The sequence below is a fragment of the Gobius niger genome (assembly GCF_951799975.1).
Source record: "Gobius niger genome assembly, chromosome: 10".
NCBI lineage: Eukaryota > Metazoa > Chordata > Actinopteri > Gobiiformes > Gobiidae > Gobius > Gobius niger.
The window spans coordinates 28,927,595-28,943,401 of NC_136861.1; the positions used below are offsets into that span (position 1 = coordinate 28,927,595).

The 15,807-nt window shown below is 41.0% G+C and overlaps 1 protein-coding gene across 1 annotated transcript in view; it reads right to left on the minus strand.

The window, feature by feature from the left end:
* grin2aa (glutamate receptor, ionotropic, N-methyl D-aspartate 2A, a) overlaps nt 1-15,807 on the minus strand; it is a 255,558-nt gene that overhangs the window by 81,307 nt on the left and 158,444 nt on the right. Inside the window, exons 3-4 of the mRNA XM_079564006.1 lie at nt 10,338-10,504; nt 414-842 (exon numbers count right to left, since the gene is read on the minus strand). Coding sequence (XP_079420132.1) covers nt 414-842; nt 10,338-10,504 — 596 coding nt within the window. The remainder of the gene's footprint in view (nt 1-413; nt 843-10,337; nt 10,505-15,807) is intronic.

Here is a 15,807-nt window from a genome sequence, read left to right on the forward strand (position 1 = left end):
TTTTGTGTCGTATAGTCACGAGAGGAACCTCATTAACGGAACACACTTTTTAAGATTGTTTAGTCATTTTAGTTGTGAACGACAAGTTTAAAGTGTTGAGTGCTAAGATGTGTTAGCTTGAATTGGTCAGCTATTGTTGCTTATAGTTATATATACCTTATAGTTCAAGCCAAGGGCTCGACTAGGCTATTACATTGAATATGACAGATTTTTTAGAGGGCCGGTCTTGACCCAAAAGTCCAGGGACGATTTTTTCTGCCAGTCCAGCCCTGATGCTTGCGCTAGCAACTTAGCAGCTAACCACCTTTCAAAGCAACAAAGACCTGAAGGATTTTTTTGCCAGATACATAATTAATTAATAGCAGAGTTTCGAATTACCAAAAATCTACTTGGCACATTTTGGATCCACTTACTTGTGCAGTGCGCTTGGCGGCAGCTTGTTCGTCTTCTCCAACGGACCGTAGCAAGACGTCCTTGCCTCCGGTATGTCTCCGTGCTCCTCCAACATGGCCGCCGCCGCAGACGTGATGATGCCCAGGCCGTCTCTCACCCGCGCCTCTATGGGGTAGTCCCAGTCGTCGTAGGACACTGAGATCATGCCCGACGGGAAGTCCTCCGGCGTGATGTCCGGGTTCCCGGTGGTGAGCGACGGTACAATCCAGATGTATCCGAAGCCGGTGAGGCCCAGCGATCGCGCCTCCTCCAGGATGATCACCGCTTCGTCTTTGGAGGAGTAAAGGAGGACCACGGGGGACTGCACTTTCTTCAGCATGATCTGCGAGCGGCTGTCCTCCTCCACCGCGTCCAGGACGATGATGTTCTGCAGGTCCCAGCCCACGAAGCTGAAACACAGAGGGAGGACACGGGTTACGCTTTACAAATAGACGATGAACTCGCAGGCAGGGGGCAGCTTTAAAGTTCGCTCTCGCCTCCAATGTCCCACTCTTTCAGTGGGCGGTATACGGCAACAGACCTAATCATGTTCTAACCACTGGGGACACCATTGCACACTGCTCAACAGGTCAAGCAGAACACATGTCTTAACAAAAAAGTGTTTTGAACTATTGGCAAACAAACCATCACTGCTTTACCTCATTTTTCAGTAGTATTAACAGTTGTTTTGGACTCAGTGTTTCTTCTCAGCTTTGGTCAGTTTGGTAAACGGACTTGCAGTCCCCTCTGATGGTGTAACCTTTTGTGAAGCATAAATGCAGCGACGGTAACTACGCTTTGAACGCATGGATCTATTTATGTACAAGATGGAAGCTTAAATTAGCTTTTAGGTGTATATTTGACTGTGAGTTTTGCCTACTATTATTTCCCTACAAGAGCAATAAAGTACAGCTTAAGCTACTTGCTGAGATGTAACCCGTATGACCTGTGGTGATTTGGCCTTTGGAACCAGGAAAGTCCCATCGTGATTCCCTAATGATCATGTTTTTAACTAGAGGACGATAGTTGGGGATAGTTGGGGATTTTACAATATCGGCTAACGGCCAATCTAGCACTGAAAGAGCTGATATCTCCGGGACCAAAGGTGAGACTTCTCGGTGTTTTGCATTGGAAAGAGGTCAGCGCTTTAAAACGAGTCCTCCCACAACTTCCTAGGCCTCAGGGACACAGAGAAAAATTGGTTAGCTAAGTTTGTTAAATACAAGTTTTCACTAAACCTCAGTCAATATGGACATGCTGCATGTCATTCTGAATTCAATCGCTGACTTAGTTTTAACCTCTAGTGGTATTTTTGATCACCGCGCAAAATGCCATAGCTAGCAACAGTATGCTAATGCTAATGGCAACTAATCAAAGCTGGCACAGAAACAATGATTGAGTCACCTAAAGTAATAAAGAAGTACTAAGTAACTCTTGCCCCTAGAGGCCATAAGCGCAACAGCAGGTGTTGTGATTTTTTTACTTATTAATTATCCGTGAGGGTAAATACTACGCTGACAGAAAAGGCGAAGGGAGAGAGGGATATTGTACATCCAATTACACAATGAAAATAAGTTTTTTCACTCAAGCTTGGCTGTAAATACTGTTTAAAGCGGCGCTAGCCAGCAGTTAGCTTTGCCCGTTAGCCTCTTAGCTTCTTCTTCGTGATTCTATCAGCGTGTATTGGTTGCTCCGGTCCCGTGGCAGTCAAGTTGCTTACTTTAAATAAGTATTTATGTTTTTACAGGGTTATAGACCAGACATTTAGAAAAATTGGCCAAAAATATTGGTCGAAAGTATCGGCCGAGCAAATCGGCATTAGCCAATATAAATCCCCAAAAAATCGGCATTGCCCTTAGAAAAAAGCATATTGGTCCATTTTTAACGGTCAAGGAAACCTACACCAACACGCAAACTCCACACACAAAGGCCCTAACCTGGCCGGGAAATCGAATCAAACACCTTCCGACTACATTTCTGTTCAATGCAGAAACATAAGCTGTTTATTTACCGTCACCTTTGCTTCTTGATTTTTGGAAGCAGCAGAAAGCTTTAGTTACCAATTCAAAGTCCAAAGTGTTGCTTATATTGTTAATTCTACCACAAGCAAATGCCATGGAGGCAACGTGAAGCTACTGAGTGTTCGAGAATCATGCTGGCATTGAAACTGGCTTTAAAACGATTGTGCTATGATACGTTTTCGTCAAACTCCTTCATTCCATTATCCGTCCCCCCACGTCCGGGATGATGGTGTTCTGCAAGTCCCAGCCCACAGAGCTAAAACACACAGGGAGGACAGCAGTGAGATGTTAATGCTTTGCTAATAGACTATTAACTTTGCCCAGGTACAGGCAAGGGCAGCTATAATGACCCGTGATTATTAATATCATACTTATGTGTGAAGAGAATGCTAATAAGCGTGAAGTGCTAAGGACTCATAAAAGGCACTCCGTATGTTTCGGCACACTAAACTGAGGACAAGGTTAACCAACGCTATACTCGGACTCTACAAGGGTCAGAATCCTGATTTAGTGAGTTGTTAATTTCCTGATCGTCGGGCACCCCGGGACACAAGTCACCGAGGCAGCCGTTGGACTTCGTATTCCAGGATGACTTGGAGGAGATTTCAGATAAATATAATACTTTCTACTCCACTACATTTCTAAAAAGGTTTCGTGTTCGAGTTCGTGCGCAAAAGATTGTCAAGATCGTTTACTCATGACCGTATTCTGCAATTGGAGTTAATGGGAAAACTCATCATGGTGCATCATCTATTCTAAACAATTAGGAATAAGAAAAAAATCTCGTGAGCGTATTACCCTCATGCCTTTGGCACTTCCAATTAATTTGAGAGAGTTGTTAATATAATTATGACAAGGATAAAGTTTTGTCGACTTAAATTGTAGGACTAACAAACTAACACTTCAGCTCATTCATGACTTTTCTAAATGGGGTCAAAACTCCCATTTAGTGAGCTGTGAATGTTGTTGGCGGCATGCAAAATTAAAAAACCGCAAACACATTACCGTCACATAAGCTTATTTCAATTAGAATCCAATCAGCAAATGTGGCATTCAGACGCCTCATAACTGTTAATGATCTGCTCCACTAAACTTTACGACTAGCAAGACCTGGTATTCACAATGGAGCATCATTATGAACAGAAGATTAAGATGCAATTTTGCCCAGTAACAGACAGTAATAATAGTGATTAAGTACAAACTTGACAAAAAGTTAATCTTAGTAATAAGTAATCCTTACCTCAATGCTTTAGTGATCGTTTAAAATGCGCTTTATTTTGATTTCCCCCTTCCCTCTCTACATTATGCTCTGGTGGCAAAAAAGAAATTTGCTCCAAGAATATAAGCTGTTGAAATGATTGGAGAATAACCAAATCCAATCAGAGACTGTACAGATATTGTTTTTTACAAAGCAGACGAAGTAGAATAACAAGGATCGCTTGTACGACACAAGGGATGTAACAATGGCAATGGCATGGTGTTGTTGCCAGACTCCTTTTTTGTTTAAGGATTTATTGGCGCAGATATCATACAGGACAACCCAGGTGCGAAAGGGGCCAATCATTTTTCTTGACTTACTCTGTGTCATATGTGTTTCAGAAACAATCCTTAGAAACATACTTTGAGTACTCTGTTCTCTGTACTACCTTTTTTGCTAGGGCAGGGTGTCAAAAAACTATACCAGAATCTTAATCTAAGCTCAATAATTGCGTCATAATAGCTTGACACAGTACACCCACAAGCTTTTTCACCAAATATGTATTATACAATAGTTACATAAAGTGGGGTGTGAAAGTTTAGGAACCCCAAATCCAATTTTCTATGAATAATGAAGCAACGACAATGAGGTCTAATTGTTGGAGTGAGGGTATTTCCCCTTCTAGAACGAGCCCTAACCTTAAGGATAGTGGGGTTTACAGGCTGAGCTCAGATGGGGGTGTCAAATAGTGTCGGATTGGCGGGATGTCGTCGGAATGAAGGGTAAACCCCTGAAGCAAAGGGATGGATTCATCAACCTTTGGGGTTGTATTGCAGCCAGTGGCACAGGAATTATTTTATGGATGGAACGAAGAGTGGATTCAATTGAATTCCGGCAAATTGTGGAGGAAAAACGAAACACCATCTGTGGACAAAACTGAAGTGAAAAAGCAAATGGCTTCTACAAATGGGCAACGATTGTAAACACTCTTCAAAATCCACGATGGACGACGTCAAGAGCTCTGAAGGCATTCCCATTGCCTTCACATTTTCCTGACCAAAACATCATCGAAGTTGTGTGGATGGACCTCCAAAGAGCAGTTCTGGAAGACTTTTGTAAGGAAGAATGGGCAAAACTCCCTCAAATTAGAATTCAAAGACTCTTGGCTGCAATTTTTGAGGAGCTACGAGGTATTCACTCTGCAGGGTGCCCAAACTTTTTCCCCCTTATATGCCATTTTGAAAATCCAAAAGACAGAAATAAAACTATTTCTTTTTTATGTTATGGAAATCTCTCATCTGTAACGTCAAGCCTTCAGGAGATCTGTGCATCTTCCCCTTGCTTCATTGTTCACAATAATAGAGATTTTGGTCGGGGGTGCCTGTAATGAGGGGGCCTGTGAACTTGCCCAATGACAATCTGCTGAATCAGGAACTTATCACCCTGGAGTTAGTAGATGAAAGGTTAACCCAATGCGCCACTATCATTCCTATTCAATGCTGGGGTTGCATTTCCATCACTTGCATATCTCTCAGGCTGTACGGCACCGCCTCCATTCTTGTAAAGTATGGCCATTTGCCGTAGTTGACTGCGCACTCCAGATGATGGAAGTTCACTGCAATCGAAACTGTCTGCCCATGACGTGGACAGTGTGGCCCGCAGAAAGCCGACGTGTGAAATCGACAGTAACTAATTGCAGGTAATTGGGCTTATGATTCCTGCTTTCAAAAAATGACGTGGCTGTTCTTGTTTCGCCAAGGTCAGCGCAAGTTCTAGGACAGCGATTGTGGGCTTAACCTATATAGCCACAACCATCACTATAGCTTCTATTTGAAACTCATTTCTCCTTTCTCATTACAGGAAAATGACTGCGACCATTACAGTGTATCGACAGTCTTTGGGACGCTGTTGGTGACATACATTTTCTAAAATATGGCACTCTTTCTCACAACCCTAAAGGTGAGAAAGGTGAGAAATCTCTCTCCAATATATGGACAAATGTTGGACCTGGTCACATTAATGTTGTGGCTGAAAGTCCTTTCTACCGACCAACATCAAACACATGTTTTTGAATAGTTGCCACTTTGGGACACTCTTCTGAGAAAATAATTGGATCTTCTTTTATGCTTTCTGACAAAGAAGATGACTTTGTGGACTTTGTCATTACTGGTTTGTCCCAGTAATGACAAAGATAATATCGATTAACCAAGCTGAACTACCACAGCTACAACCCTAGACTTAAAACCTAAATTTATACTACAGACTCTTTATAATGATGTGATGTCACGTTTATGGCTAATGTCTTGGTAATGGCTGGACCTATCCACATGAAACAAAAACTGTCACACAGTTCAGTGTCTTCTTTCTCAGCATGTATGTACTAAGGTCAAATGACCGTCTCATAAAGGTGTCCAAAAGTGGGTGTTTGGTGTTGGTGAAATGAAGGGACTTTCAGCCATAAAATTAATGTGGCAGGTTTGTGAATCCAATCACTTCCAAATAATGATCAGAGAAAACATTTGGAGATTTTCTGTTTGGAGAACTTGTTCCAAAACTGTCTCTCCCATCGAGTTGTATTGGACCCTGCTGACATTCTCGAATCCTATTGCAAATAAAGACGTGTTTACTTTTTGAATCACATGTGCAGGGCATGACAATTGTGTTCAACAGAATGTAAATGTGCCCATGTGGTCTTGAAGGTAATGGCAGTTGGATGCCCTCTAAACAGTGATGGGAAAGTCACTTACTATGATGCATAGGTCATGTTTATGAAATGTTTAATAAGAATCTTCAATTCCATACATGTAAAAAGAGAGCTAAGCTTTTGGAAACTGTCAAAATAGTCCTCGCTTTGAGAAATTATTTCAATCTGTTGATGGTTTGGAACAGTCAATGGCATCAATATCTTATTAATACATTTATTTTTTTATTTTTTTTTACAAACATTGCTACAGCTTTCCAATAGCACTACCACTTCAGCTAATTTTACAACTATTCGTGATCTGTTAGTGACCTCTATGACTACTATCCCTACAACTACTAGTACTACTGCTAAAAAGGTTTTGCCTTGTGGTTGAGTTCTCTTTCATTCTTCTGCTTTTAAGGCGAGACACTGCAGGCGAATAGGGAAAAAATGTATATTTACAGATATCAATTTGAAACTTTTGCTGTAGATCACTGGCATAAATGTGAGAAAATAATACATGGCAAGTTTTCTGTCATTTTATCTTTTCAAATAAGAACAAGGTGTTTTATGCCAAAAAATGCCCCAAATTTACCATCTTTTCGGCGACGAAATCGGAATAATGGATAGAGCTACATTCAAATGTATGGTTTCATTTTATTGATGAATGAGTTGCCAAGACTTTTTCAAAGGGGATTTTGGATTTCTTGTTTAGTTTTGAAATAAGCTGTTTTTTAGTGGAAAAATGTGTAAAAATTCAACTTTCACCTTATTTTTTGACATTCAAAACTCAATAAGTGGGGCTGGGGATTAAATAATAAAAAATCACTCGGGAAAAATCTTCCAAATATTGTTCAGTCCAAGGCTGGAAAATCTGAAGTCTTTAGGTCCGACTGACGTGGACATAATGTCGCCACAATGACCCGTATAAGTCTATGGGGGAACATTGAATCAGCGCAATATTTAAATATGTTATTGTGAAGATTAGGTATGTTTTTGGTTTCCGGGTGAAAGATTATATGTTCAGAGACCAATTTGGCCCAAAACCTGAAAACTGAAGTGTCTCCCCTTAAGGATTTTTTGGCACACATGCTCCATTTTAATGGACAGTTCAAATTGAAAGGGGGTAAAGAGTGGGGAGCAAGTTGTCGGAGCCGGGACATGAACCCACTGAGTACTGTACGCGCAGCAGCATTTGTTAAATCTGTAAGTTTTCTCTTACAGACAACGTAAAGTGAAACCGCCGGTCCTTCCAAAGTTCTGCTGTTGAAACAGTCTTGAAACATTACTTTTATCGGGTGGCAGCTTCGTATAAAAATCTGATGAAAAGGGGGTACCTAAGATCCAGTTGAAGATTAACTGCTAATGAAAAAGTCCCTTTACAGTTTCGATAGATCAAGCGCACTCGCCGACTCCTGCCAGCATCTCAACATTGCGGCAATGCATCTTCAGTTTTGACATTTTTTGGTGAGGGGGGTTCAAATTATGACTAGATGCGCTCTTTTTGTCTTTGTCTGGCGGCGGGGAGCTATTTCACCAGCCCCCTGTGATGTAGAGGCGCATCGGCAGCGCACAGTAAAGCAACCTGTCAGCCCCCATTCGCTCTCGCCACGCTGACTTTTGAATGCCAGCGCCTTTAAAAAAAAAAAAAAGCAGTGGTAGTAGAGCGAGGAAGGACAACTAACTGCACAGTAATGCATCTAAAAAGTAAACTCGCCGGCTCTCCGGGGAAATTTGCCACAGATAATGGAGGGGAATAGGGATAGAATTGAACAGTGGAGCCCATAAGGAAGGAAGGCTAAAGTGGAGCTTGAGAGCATTAACTGTAAGCCAGGATTTTATTACCTTTGCATGCGAGGATGTGTCGTAGGGAGTACAGGATGTTGGGTGGGAAAAAAAGCTGAATTAAACGACATTTCGATTTTTGTGTAAGCTCTTACGCACTCCTTTTTTCTTATTCAGGTGTAAACTGTTATCACAAGGCCTCCATTGCATGAAGGAGGTTTTAGAGTAATTGAGCAGAAGTGATTTTGTTTAGAACCAAGTTAAATGTGTGCTATGGGCCTGGAAACAAACATGGTACAAACAGTTTGGTAATGGGAAGGACAGAACTTGGTCAAAATCCATTGATGGAATAACTCGGCCATTCAGGGTGTTCAGGATGTCAGCTGATCTTGTTTGATCACATAGTGTTGCTGAAATTTTTAATACATTTTCGTCCAGGCAGGGAGTCTATAGGGATGTATAAATGTATCAACACGATGATATCAAATGTCGAGCTATATTGTTGTGGCTGTTTAGAATAGATACACACGGCAGCTTTGGAATTACATATATGCCATCAGTGTTGGGGTAACGTATTACAAAAATAACGAGCAACAAACATATATTACTTTTCAGTGACTAAGGAGTATGACTTAATAGGTCAACAAAATACGGGAATATATTAGTCATTACAAGTGCATTTGAACAAAAAAATGCCATAAGACCTGCAGTCTGGAGTTAACGTCGTCAAAAAAAAAACATGAGAGAATTGGGGAAAGCGAAGGAAGAGGAAATCTCTGACTGCACTTTTGCTCGGTGGCTTTATGTTTTTATTTTGCCAAAAGTATCTCAAAGTAGTGTAACTCAGCTACATTTTTGAAACAGTAAAAATACATCTTTAAAGCTGTAACTACTAATATAGAATATATTAAATTTTTTAAGTAACTTGCCCAACACTGTATACCATATATGGTTGTGTTCGAAGACGACAGAAGGGCAATGCAAAAAGAGGGAATTACTGACCAGGAATCTAACGTTAGATTCATGCTATGCTAATGTTAGCAACAAGTGCTAATGTTTGCTTCTAGTGAACAAAGTACTGTGGAAAAACCTCCATATGGACCCGATTTTGGCTCGACTTTATTTGTGTGTCATAAATGTAGGCAGACAGAAAAAATGTGTGATTGTGTGTGGTTTTCTTCCCCCTCGGCTAGGCCAAGCCCCCTAATGACACGTTGCTGTCTGTATCTATACTCAATGTGCTAAAGCCTAGTCCTAGAATGCATCATTTTGTTGGTTGAAGACATGGAGCAGACTCTTCTCACCGTTCCTGCACTGGAATGGAAGGAATTCAAACGATATAAATACTCCGATCTGAAGAATGAAAAGGCTGTAGCTAACAGTACTACAGCATTGTCCGCGCACATCCTCTTCACTCCTGACAAGCGGTGTAAACAAAGGCACAGTGTCGGTGATGGGCAGACATGTTGTGACATCCCAAATGGAATGTGACACTTTAAGACTCTGCACTTTGAGGAGTTGCTTCGTATTAGAGCATTATATTAGTGCAGTAAAGAAGGGAGTTTCCGAGAGGGTATGACTTAGTGTCTTTGACATAACTGTTGATATGTGTCACTTCTACATAACAGGATCACAAACTCTTTGACATTAACTATTAAATATAAAATCTAGCTGGAGTAGATAGACACTTTGATACACTGAATGAAGTCCATTATGTGCCCAGTTTCAGATGCCTTGGCTTGAAAAACTTTGAAGACGACAGAGCAAAGCAGCCACGGTTGCTATGGTCACTTTCGAAATAACATCCACTAAAGAAGCTTCTTTCATCCCTTTTATTTGCAAATTTTTCTATCTAAACCAATGGAGATGTCTACAGAGCATTTTCAAATTTCAAATGGCTGATTGTATTGAGATCAGTGCTGTCAGTAGAAGTTTCGTAAGTAAATGAAAGTGTTAATTGACTCTGTGCATAACTTCGAATCACAACAACGCCACCCAAGAAATGACTTCCTGTTTTGAACCAGCACAACAAAATAAAAGCATCATCTTATTCATTAGATCAGCAGTTCATTAGTTCAATTTTCTTTTTTGCCTAACTACTAACAGACAAAACACTGTTATCCAGCACGCTTTTATTTTGGCGTGCTGGATCGAAACAGGAAATCACTTCTTGGCGGCGTTGTTTTGATTTGAAGTTATGCACTGTTAAAGAGTGTACCTGTTGTCCACGGTGGTTTTGAGGATGTTGATGAACTCCTGATAGCCCGGGTACTTGGACGTCACGATGGAAAATATGTGCCAGTCGTACTCCTCCATGATGTTGAGCATGAGCAGCGCCTCCTGCTGGATGGAGGCCCCGAACTGGAAGAACGTTGACTTCACGTCCTACACAAAGACAAAGAAATGACAGATGATTAGCTTTTCATAGGATACACGACCAGCTGGTAGCTTGTGTTCTCGTGGCTTTACAACATTCTTAAAGAGGTAGGCTATAATGCTTTCAATAACCAAACATTTCCATCCGCACAACAAGCATAGCCCGAACAGAAAGAAAAAGGGTCAGTGCATGCAAGTGTCTGGGTTGATTTGTTGATTCACATGTATAGGGTTGATACGAAGCCCGAATGGATGAACTCTACTGGATCAGACACGACATTTCATTTGCAACAAGTGAGAATTGGCCATTCATCTGGTGAAAGCAGCCAGCAAGGGTGAGTGTAAGATCACGCTATGGAAGATTGTTTGTTTCAGCTTTTGATACAGTGTGTGGTTTTATGTAAAAAAGAGCTTCTGGTATCGGTATCGGATCCATGTAAACCTATGTGCCCCTGGTATTACTTGGGTACCAAAAGCAATGAAAAGAGTTTTGCTCTGGCACTCTCTCCGCTGAACAAGAAATACTAATCTACACATAAAAACACCTCAGCTCTCCTTTGGGCTAATGTTCATGAGCCTGAGGATATAAAAACGGTCTCTGAATCGAGAGGTCTGAGGCTCTGCAGACGTCTCCCTGAAGTGAAGTAGGAGAAGAGGGAATGTGGGTCCTCCTGCATAATGCTCACAGCGCATATCGTATCCGACATGTGGTTTTACCTGGTGGTCATGTGATGTAACGTTGCCAAACCACACCAGCAAACTTCCATGAGTGTTTGTTTTGGCAAACTTTTTGAGACACCTTCCAAAAACTAAAAGTCTCTGCTGAGCTTTTTTAATTGCACAGTTGATGTGAAGAAACCAGGAGAGAGTTTCACATATATGAATGCCTAGAAACATCAGATTCCCCCACAATTTCAACAGGAGTGCCATTAACTTGGGACAGGCGTGTACGGTGATTTCTGCTTCCTGAAGTCTGCTTTTCTTCAGACTCGGATCTAATCCAAAATCCCCGGTATCCCCCCTCCCTACTGGAGACGGTTCAAAGACTACTCAAAGATGCGCTAATGGCTCGAAACACTACCCAAGGTGTGCTCTAGATGAGAGAACATTGTGACATGCAAAATAAAACAATTTTTCAATAATATTCCCCCATTTAAAGCAGTGTTAATTTTGACAACATATTTTAATTTAGGTTCAGTCTTAGTCTTTTGACGAAAATGTAATTCGATTTTAGTCTAGTTTTAGTCAAAAAAATGTCCTCAATTTTAGTCTAGTTTTAGTCGACTAAATTTAAGACGAATTTAGTCGACTTTGCATTGATAATATTCATTATAATCATATTTTATCTGGTTCCTCTGCTTCATGGAGCTTCTCCCACATGAACAAAGCTCAGAGCTGATCCTTTGGCAGAGAATTTACATGATCTGAGGCTTTTTCAGACTGTCAATAGAAGTTTGATGATTTTAGTCTCTACTTTTCATTTTTATGTAGTCTTATTTTAGTCGACTAAAATATCTGGACATTTTAGTCATAGTTTTAGTCTCATGAAAAACTTTTCATTTAGTTTTAGTCCAATTTTAGTCGTCAAAAATATCACTTTGACTAAAATTAAGACTAAATATTTTAGTTGACGAAATTAACACTGATTTAAAGTGACAGTCTGTAAGTTTACAAAGTGATTGAGAGAGAGGGAGGAATTTGCTTACTTTCAAATTTCACTCTTATTAAATCCTGATTGAATCCTCTTTAATCAGAAAGCCCTTCTTAGTTTACAAAAATTAGGAGAACAGAAGCAGAACATTCAAAAGTAAACGATCAAGCTCCTCCCCCTCCTCCTGATTGGACCTGACAGGCCGGTTCACAGGAAAAGCTCTTCTCATTTGTCAACGCGGGAGGATACTAAACTCTGATTAGTTGCTGAGATCTGGGAAGGAGGGACTTTGCAAAAAAAATAAAAATATTATTTCTAACTTAACATCAAAATGCAAAACCAGGTGGTGGATTTTGCACATTTTGTAACATTTGTAAAACATTTAGACTTCCAGACTTTCACTTTAATATCTACCATCTATCCGCATGAAAGAAAAACTCACACAAAGTTTAATGTTTTCTCTTGCAGCAAAAGGTGAAATATCGTTATTCAATCACACAGATACAATTTTTGTCAACTGCCTTTGAAAGGATTTGTGAATTTGTGGACTCGTTCTCTAACAAAAGTAGCCATTCAAGAAAACGTGGATTATTGTCTGTTGGTTATCGGTCTCAAAGACAGTGACTCGCCCACAGTTACATGGTCCGCTGCCCTTGAATTCAAAGTATGACATCTCTACAACACCGTGAACACAACCCATTCATCTCCGAAGAAAAAAAAAAGAAAAAAAATAGGAGAAAAAAATCAATCAACATCGGGACATTTCAAAGTTTGGCACACACAAGTCCTCTCCCCCGCGCACCAGACTAATAAGACTCTCGCAGTGAAATATATGGATGAGGGGGCCCAGAACAATTCAATTAGGCCCAAATTGGATTGATGCGGTACGGGCGCACTGCAGAACTCTGTATGGGCATCGGGTTCCATCTCGAGTCGCTCGTAGCCACTCCATTAGGCCTGGCTCGCAATCATTTGCCTCTTAATTCAGCCAAAGACAGACACGGACTTTAGCGCCATTACAGGTGAACAAATTGCTCCATTCATTTGGCGGGACTCGGGATGATGAGTCGTTGGGGGGTTTGAGCGGTCAACTCAGGTCAGGAAAGGTGGATATTATGAAACAGAAGATTAAGTTTCATCACGTGTAAGAATATGTTTTGTAAAATTGAAAATAAAATCACCTTCTAGTCGTTCGTACAAATCCATTAAGTCTCTCGTCTATTATCCTGTCATTGTAGCCGTGCCTCATCCATCTCTAACGCCTCTCCTTCCCTGCCTCACAAACCTGGGAGATGCATTGCCGAGACATCCCTTCTGAACGTTTTTTTGAAAAATGTTTAGCGGCGGAATGTGCCCAGAATCGCTGAATATTAAACGGACAATGTTTCTCCATCCGTTAATTTATTAGTTTAATTTGTTTTATCCGACGATGGTGTGTCTGAAAATGCTTCTAGTGCATGACAGGTTTTAATGCTTTTGAAAATATGACTTATTTAGATGGATGACATCTGTTGTCAGTAATAACTGGCATTTTATTTCAGTGAAGCAACAATTTTAATGAAGAAATGTTGGGCAAAAAAAGTTATTTTTATTTTTAAGCTGCTGACAGGAAGTGACACAGATAGAGGTAAAGTTCCATAGCAGTTTGACCCACTCATTTCCGCTTCTGGGTCCTAGCATACCGGCTAATGTGCGAGAACAAAAACATTAAAAACTCTTTAATACAACAATCAATATTTCTGAAACTTAAACTTCACTTCCTGTCAGTGTCCAATAAGGAAGTGAAACTATAAACACTACAAAAATGGTCAAACTAAAAAAAGCTGGGTACATTTTTTTAAACACAGTGTTAAAGCAATACTAAGTAACTTGTTTACCTTAATAAATCCATTCCGTAGTCCCTAATACAAGTGTTAATGGGATGATTGAAGGGTCCTTCATCTCCCCCTGGTGTCTCTGGCCAGAAAACCACAAGGCGACTGCCACCAGACCGGAGCAACCAATACACACTAATAGAATCACGCAGAAGAAGATAACAGGCTAACGGGCTAAGCTAACTGCGGGGGCTAGCGCCACTTTAAACAGTATTTACAGCCAAGTTTGAGTGAAAAAAAATATCTCCATTGTGTAATTGGATGTACAATATCCCTCTCTCCCTTTGTCTTTTCTGTCAGCGTAGTATTTACTCTCACGGACAATTATTACGTAAAAAAATCTCATCTTGCTACAACACCTGCAGTTGCGCTTATGGCCTCTATTTTCGCGAAATTTGTGTCTAATGTGTCATATGCACTTTAAGTTCCCAAAAGGGAGTCTCTTTTGCTCGGTTGATATGTCACGAATGATAGGCACACCAATTTCAACTGAATATGATGATTCGGTGCAGAGATGGCACACACTGTCACAAACTGTCGCGACCCGTTACGATTACTGGCACGAATCACTACACGCGGTCACGAATATTGTCCCACAAGGTTTCGGAAGCTGGTGTGAGCCATTTGCAAACCATCACTTTCTGTCACACATATGTTAAAAATGTAAAGAATTGTGCGAATGTGTGGCTCCCATTCTCGTTTGCTCCTCAACACCCACTCGCTGCTCCTGGTCTTTCGTGGTGGCCGGTGTGCCCTAATAAACTTTCCAAATTGCGTACTTACCGTTTTAAACACTTCCAAATACCACGAAACGACACACTGTGACGCGAGTTCTATGAATGGAAGGCGAACAGTGACATTCATGGAGGATTTTCTGACAGCCTTATTCAGATGTGTTAAAAGTCACGCTACGATTGTCACACATGACGTACTGTACTGTTTCATTAGCTTTTAAACAGGCAGTGTATTCCCCCCCCCCTAAAAAAAATGCAACATGTCATGTCTTCCATCCCTAGAAGTGTTGATCCTTTCCTCAACCTATTTACTCATCTGTCCGTGCCTGTTTAACTCGGCGAAACAGTCACAGCCCCGAGCTTGTACTCCTAAATGCTTGCTCCTCCGGTGTGTATTCCCCTGTACACTTCTTGTGGTACCTTGAAATGTCAGCCAGTTCACACATGGCCTATCTTGACACCACTTGTCTTTTTGCACTCTAATTATGATAGACTTGCGGAGAGAGAGAGATGCTTGCTGCGTTTGTGTGTGTGTGTGTGAGTGTGTGTGAGAGTGTGAGTGTGTGTGTGAGTGTGTGTGTACTTTCGTGTGGAACCGGGAGTTGCTGACAGACAGGAAGAAAACAACGGCAGAGACGAGATGAGCTGATCTAAAGGTTAAGGCCAGACATATGGGGAGGGGGGAGGGGGGGAGAGGAACAGTTCCACCTGGGTACAAATCGACATAGTTCTGTTTAAGAAGTTTGGTGTCTATTCAAATATTTTACGCAATTATCAAGGCGTGTTGCGATCAGATTTATGATTCAATTGACAGAGAACATTTAAAAACAATATCGAGGACGTGGCCTTTGACAAAATCTGATTGCTTTTTCTAAAGAGTTTTCAAATAGTACGCCAAATCGACTTCTTAGAGCGTTTTACCACCTGCTTTTCGACCCACTCGCGCATCTCTGAGTAATCTTTGAATTCCCAGGAAATGCTTTCTTCATCTCTCGCGGTGGCTTCAATACAGCTACATAGGGCCAATCAGTCTATTCTTTCCCTCTCTTTCTA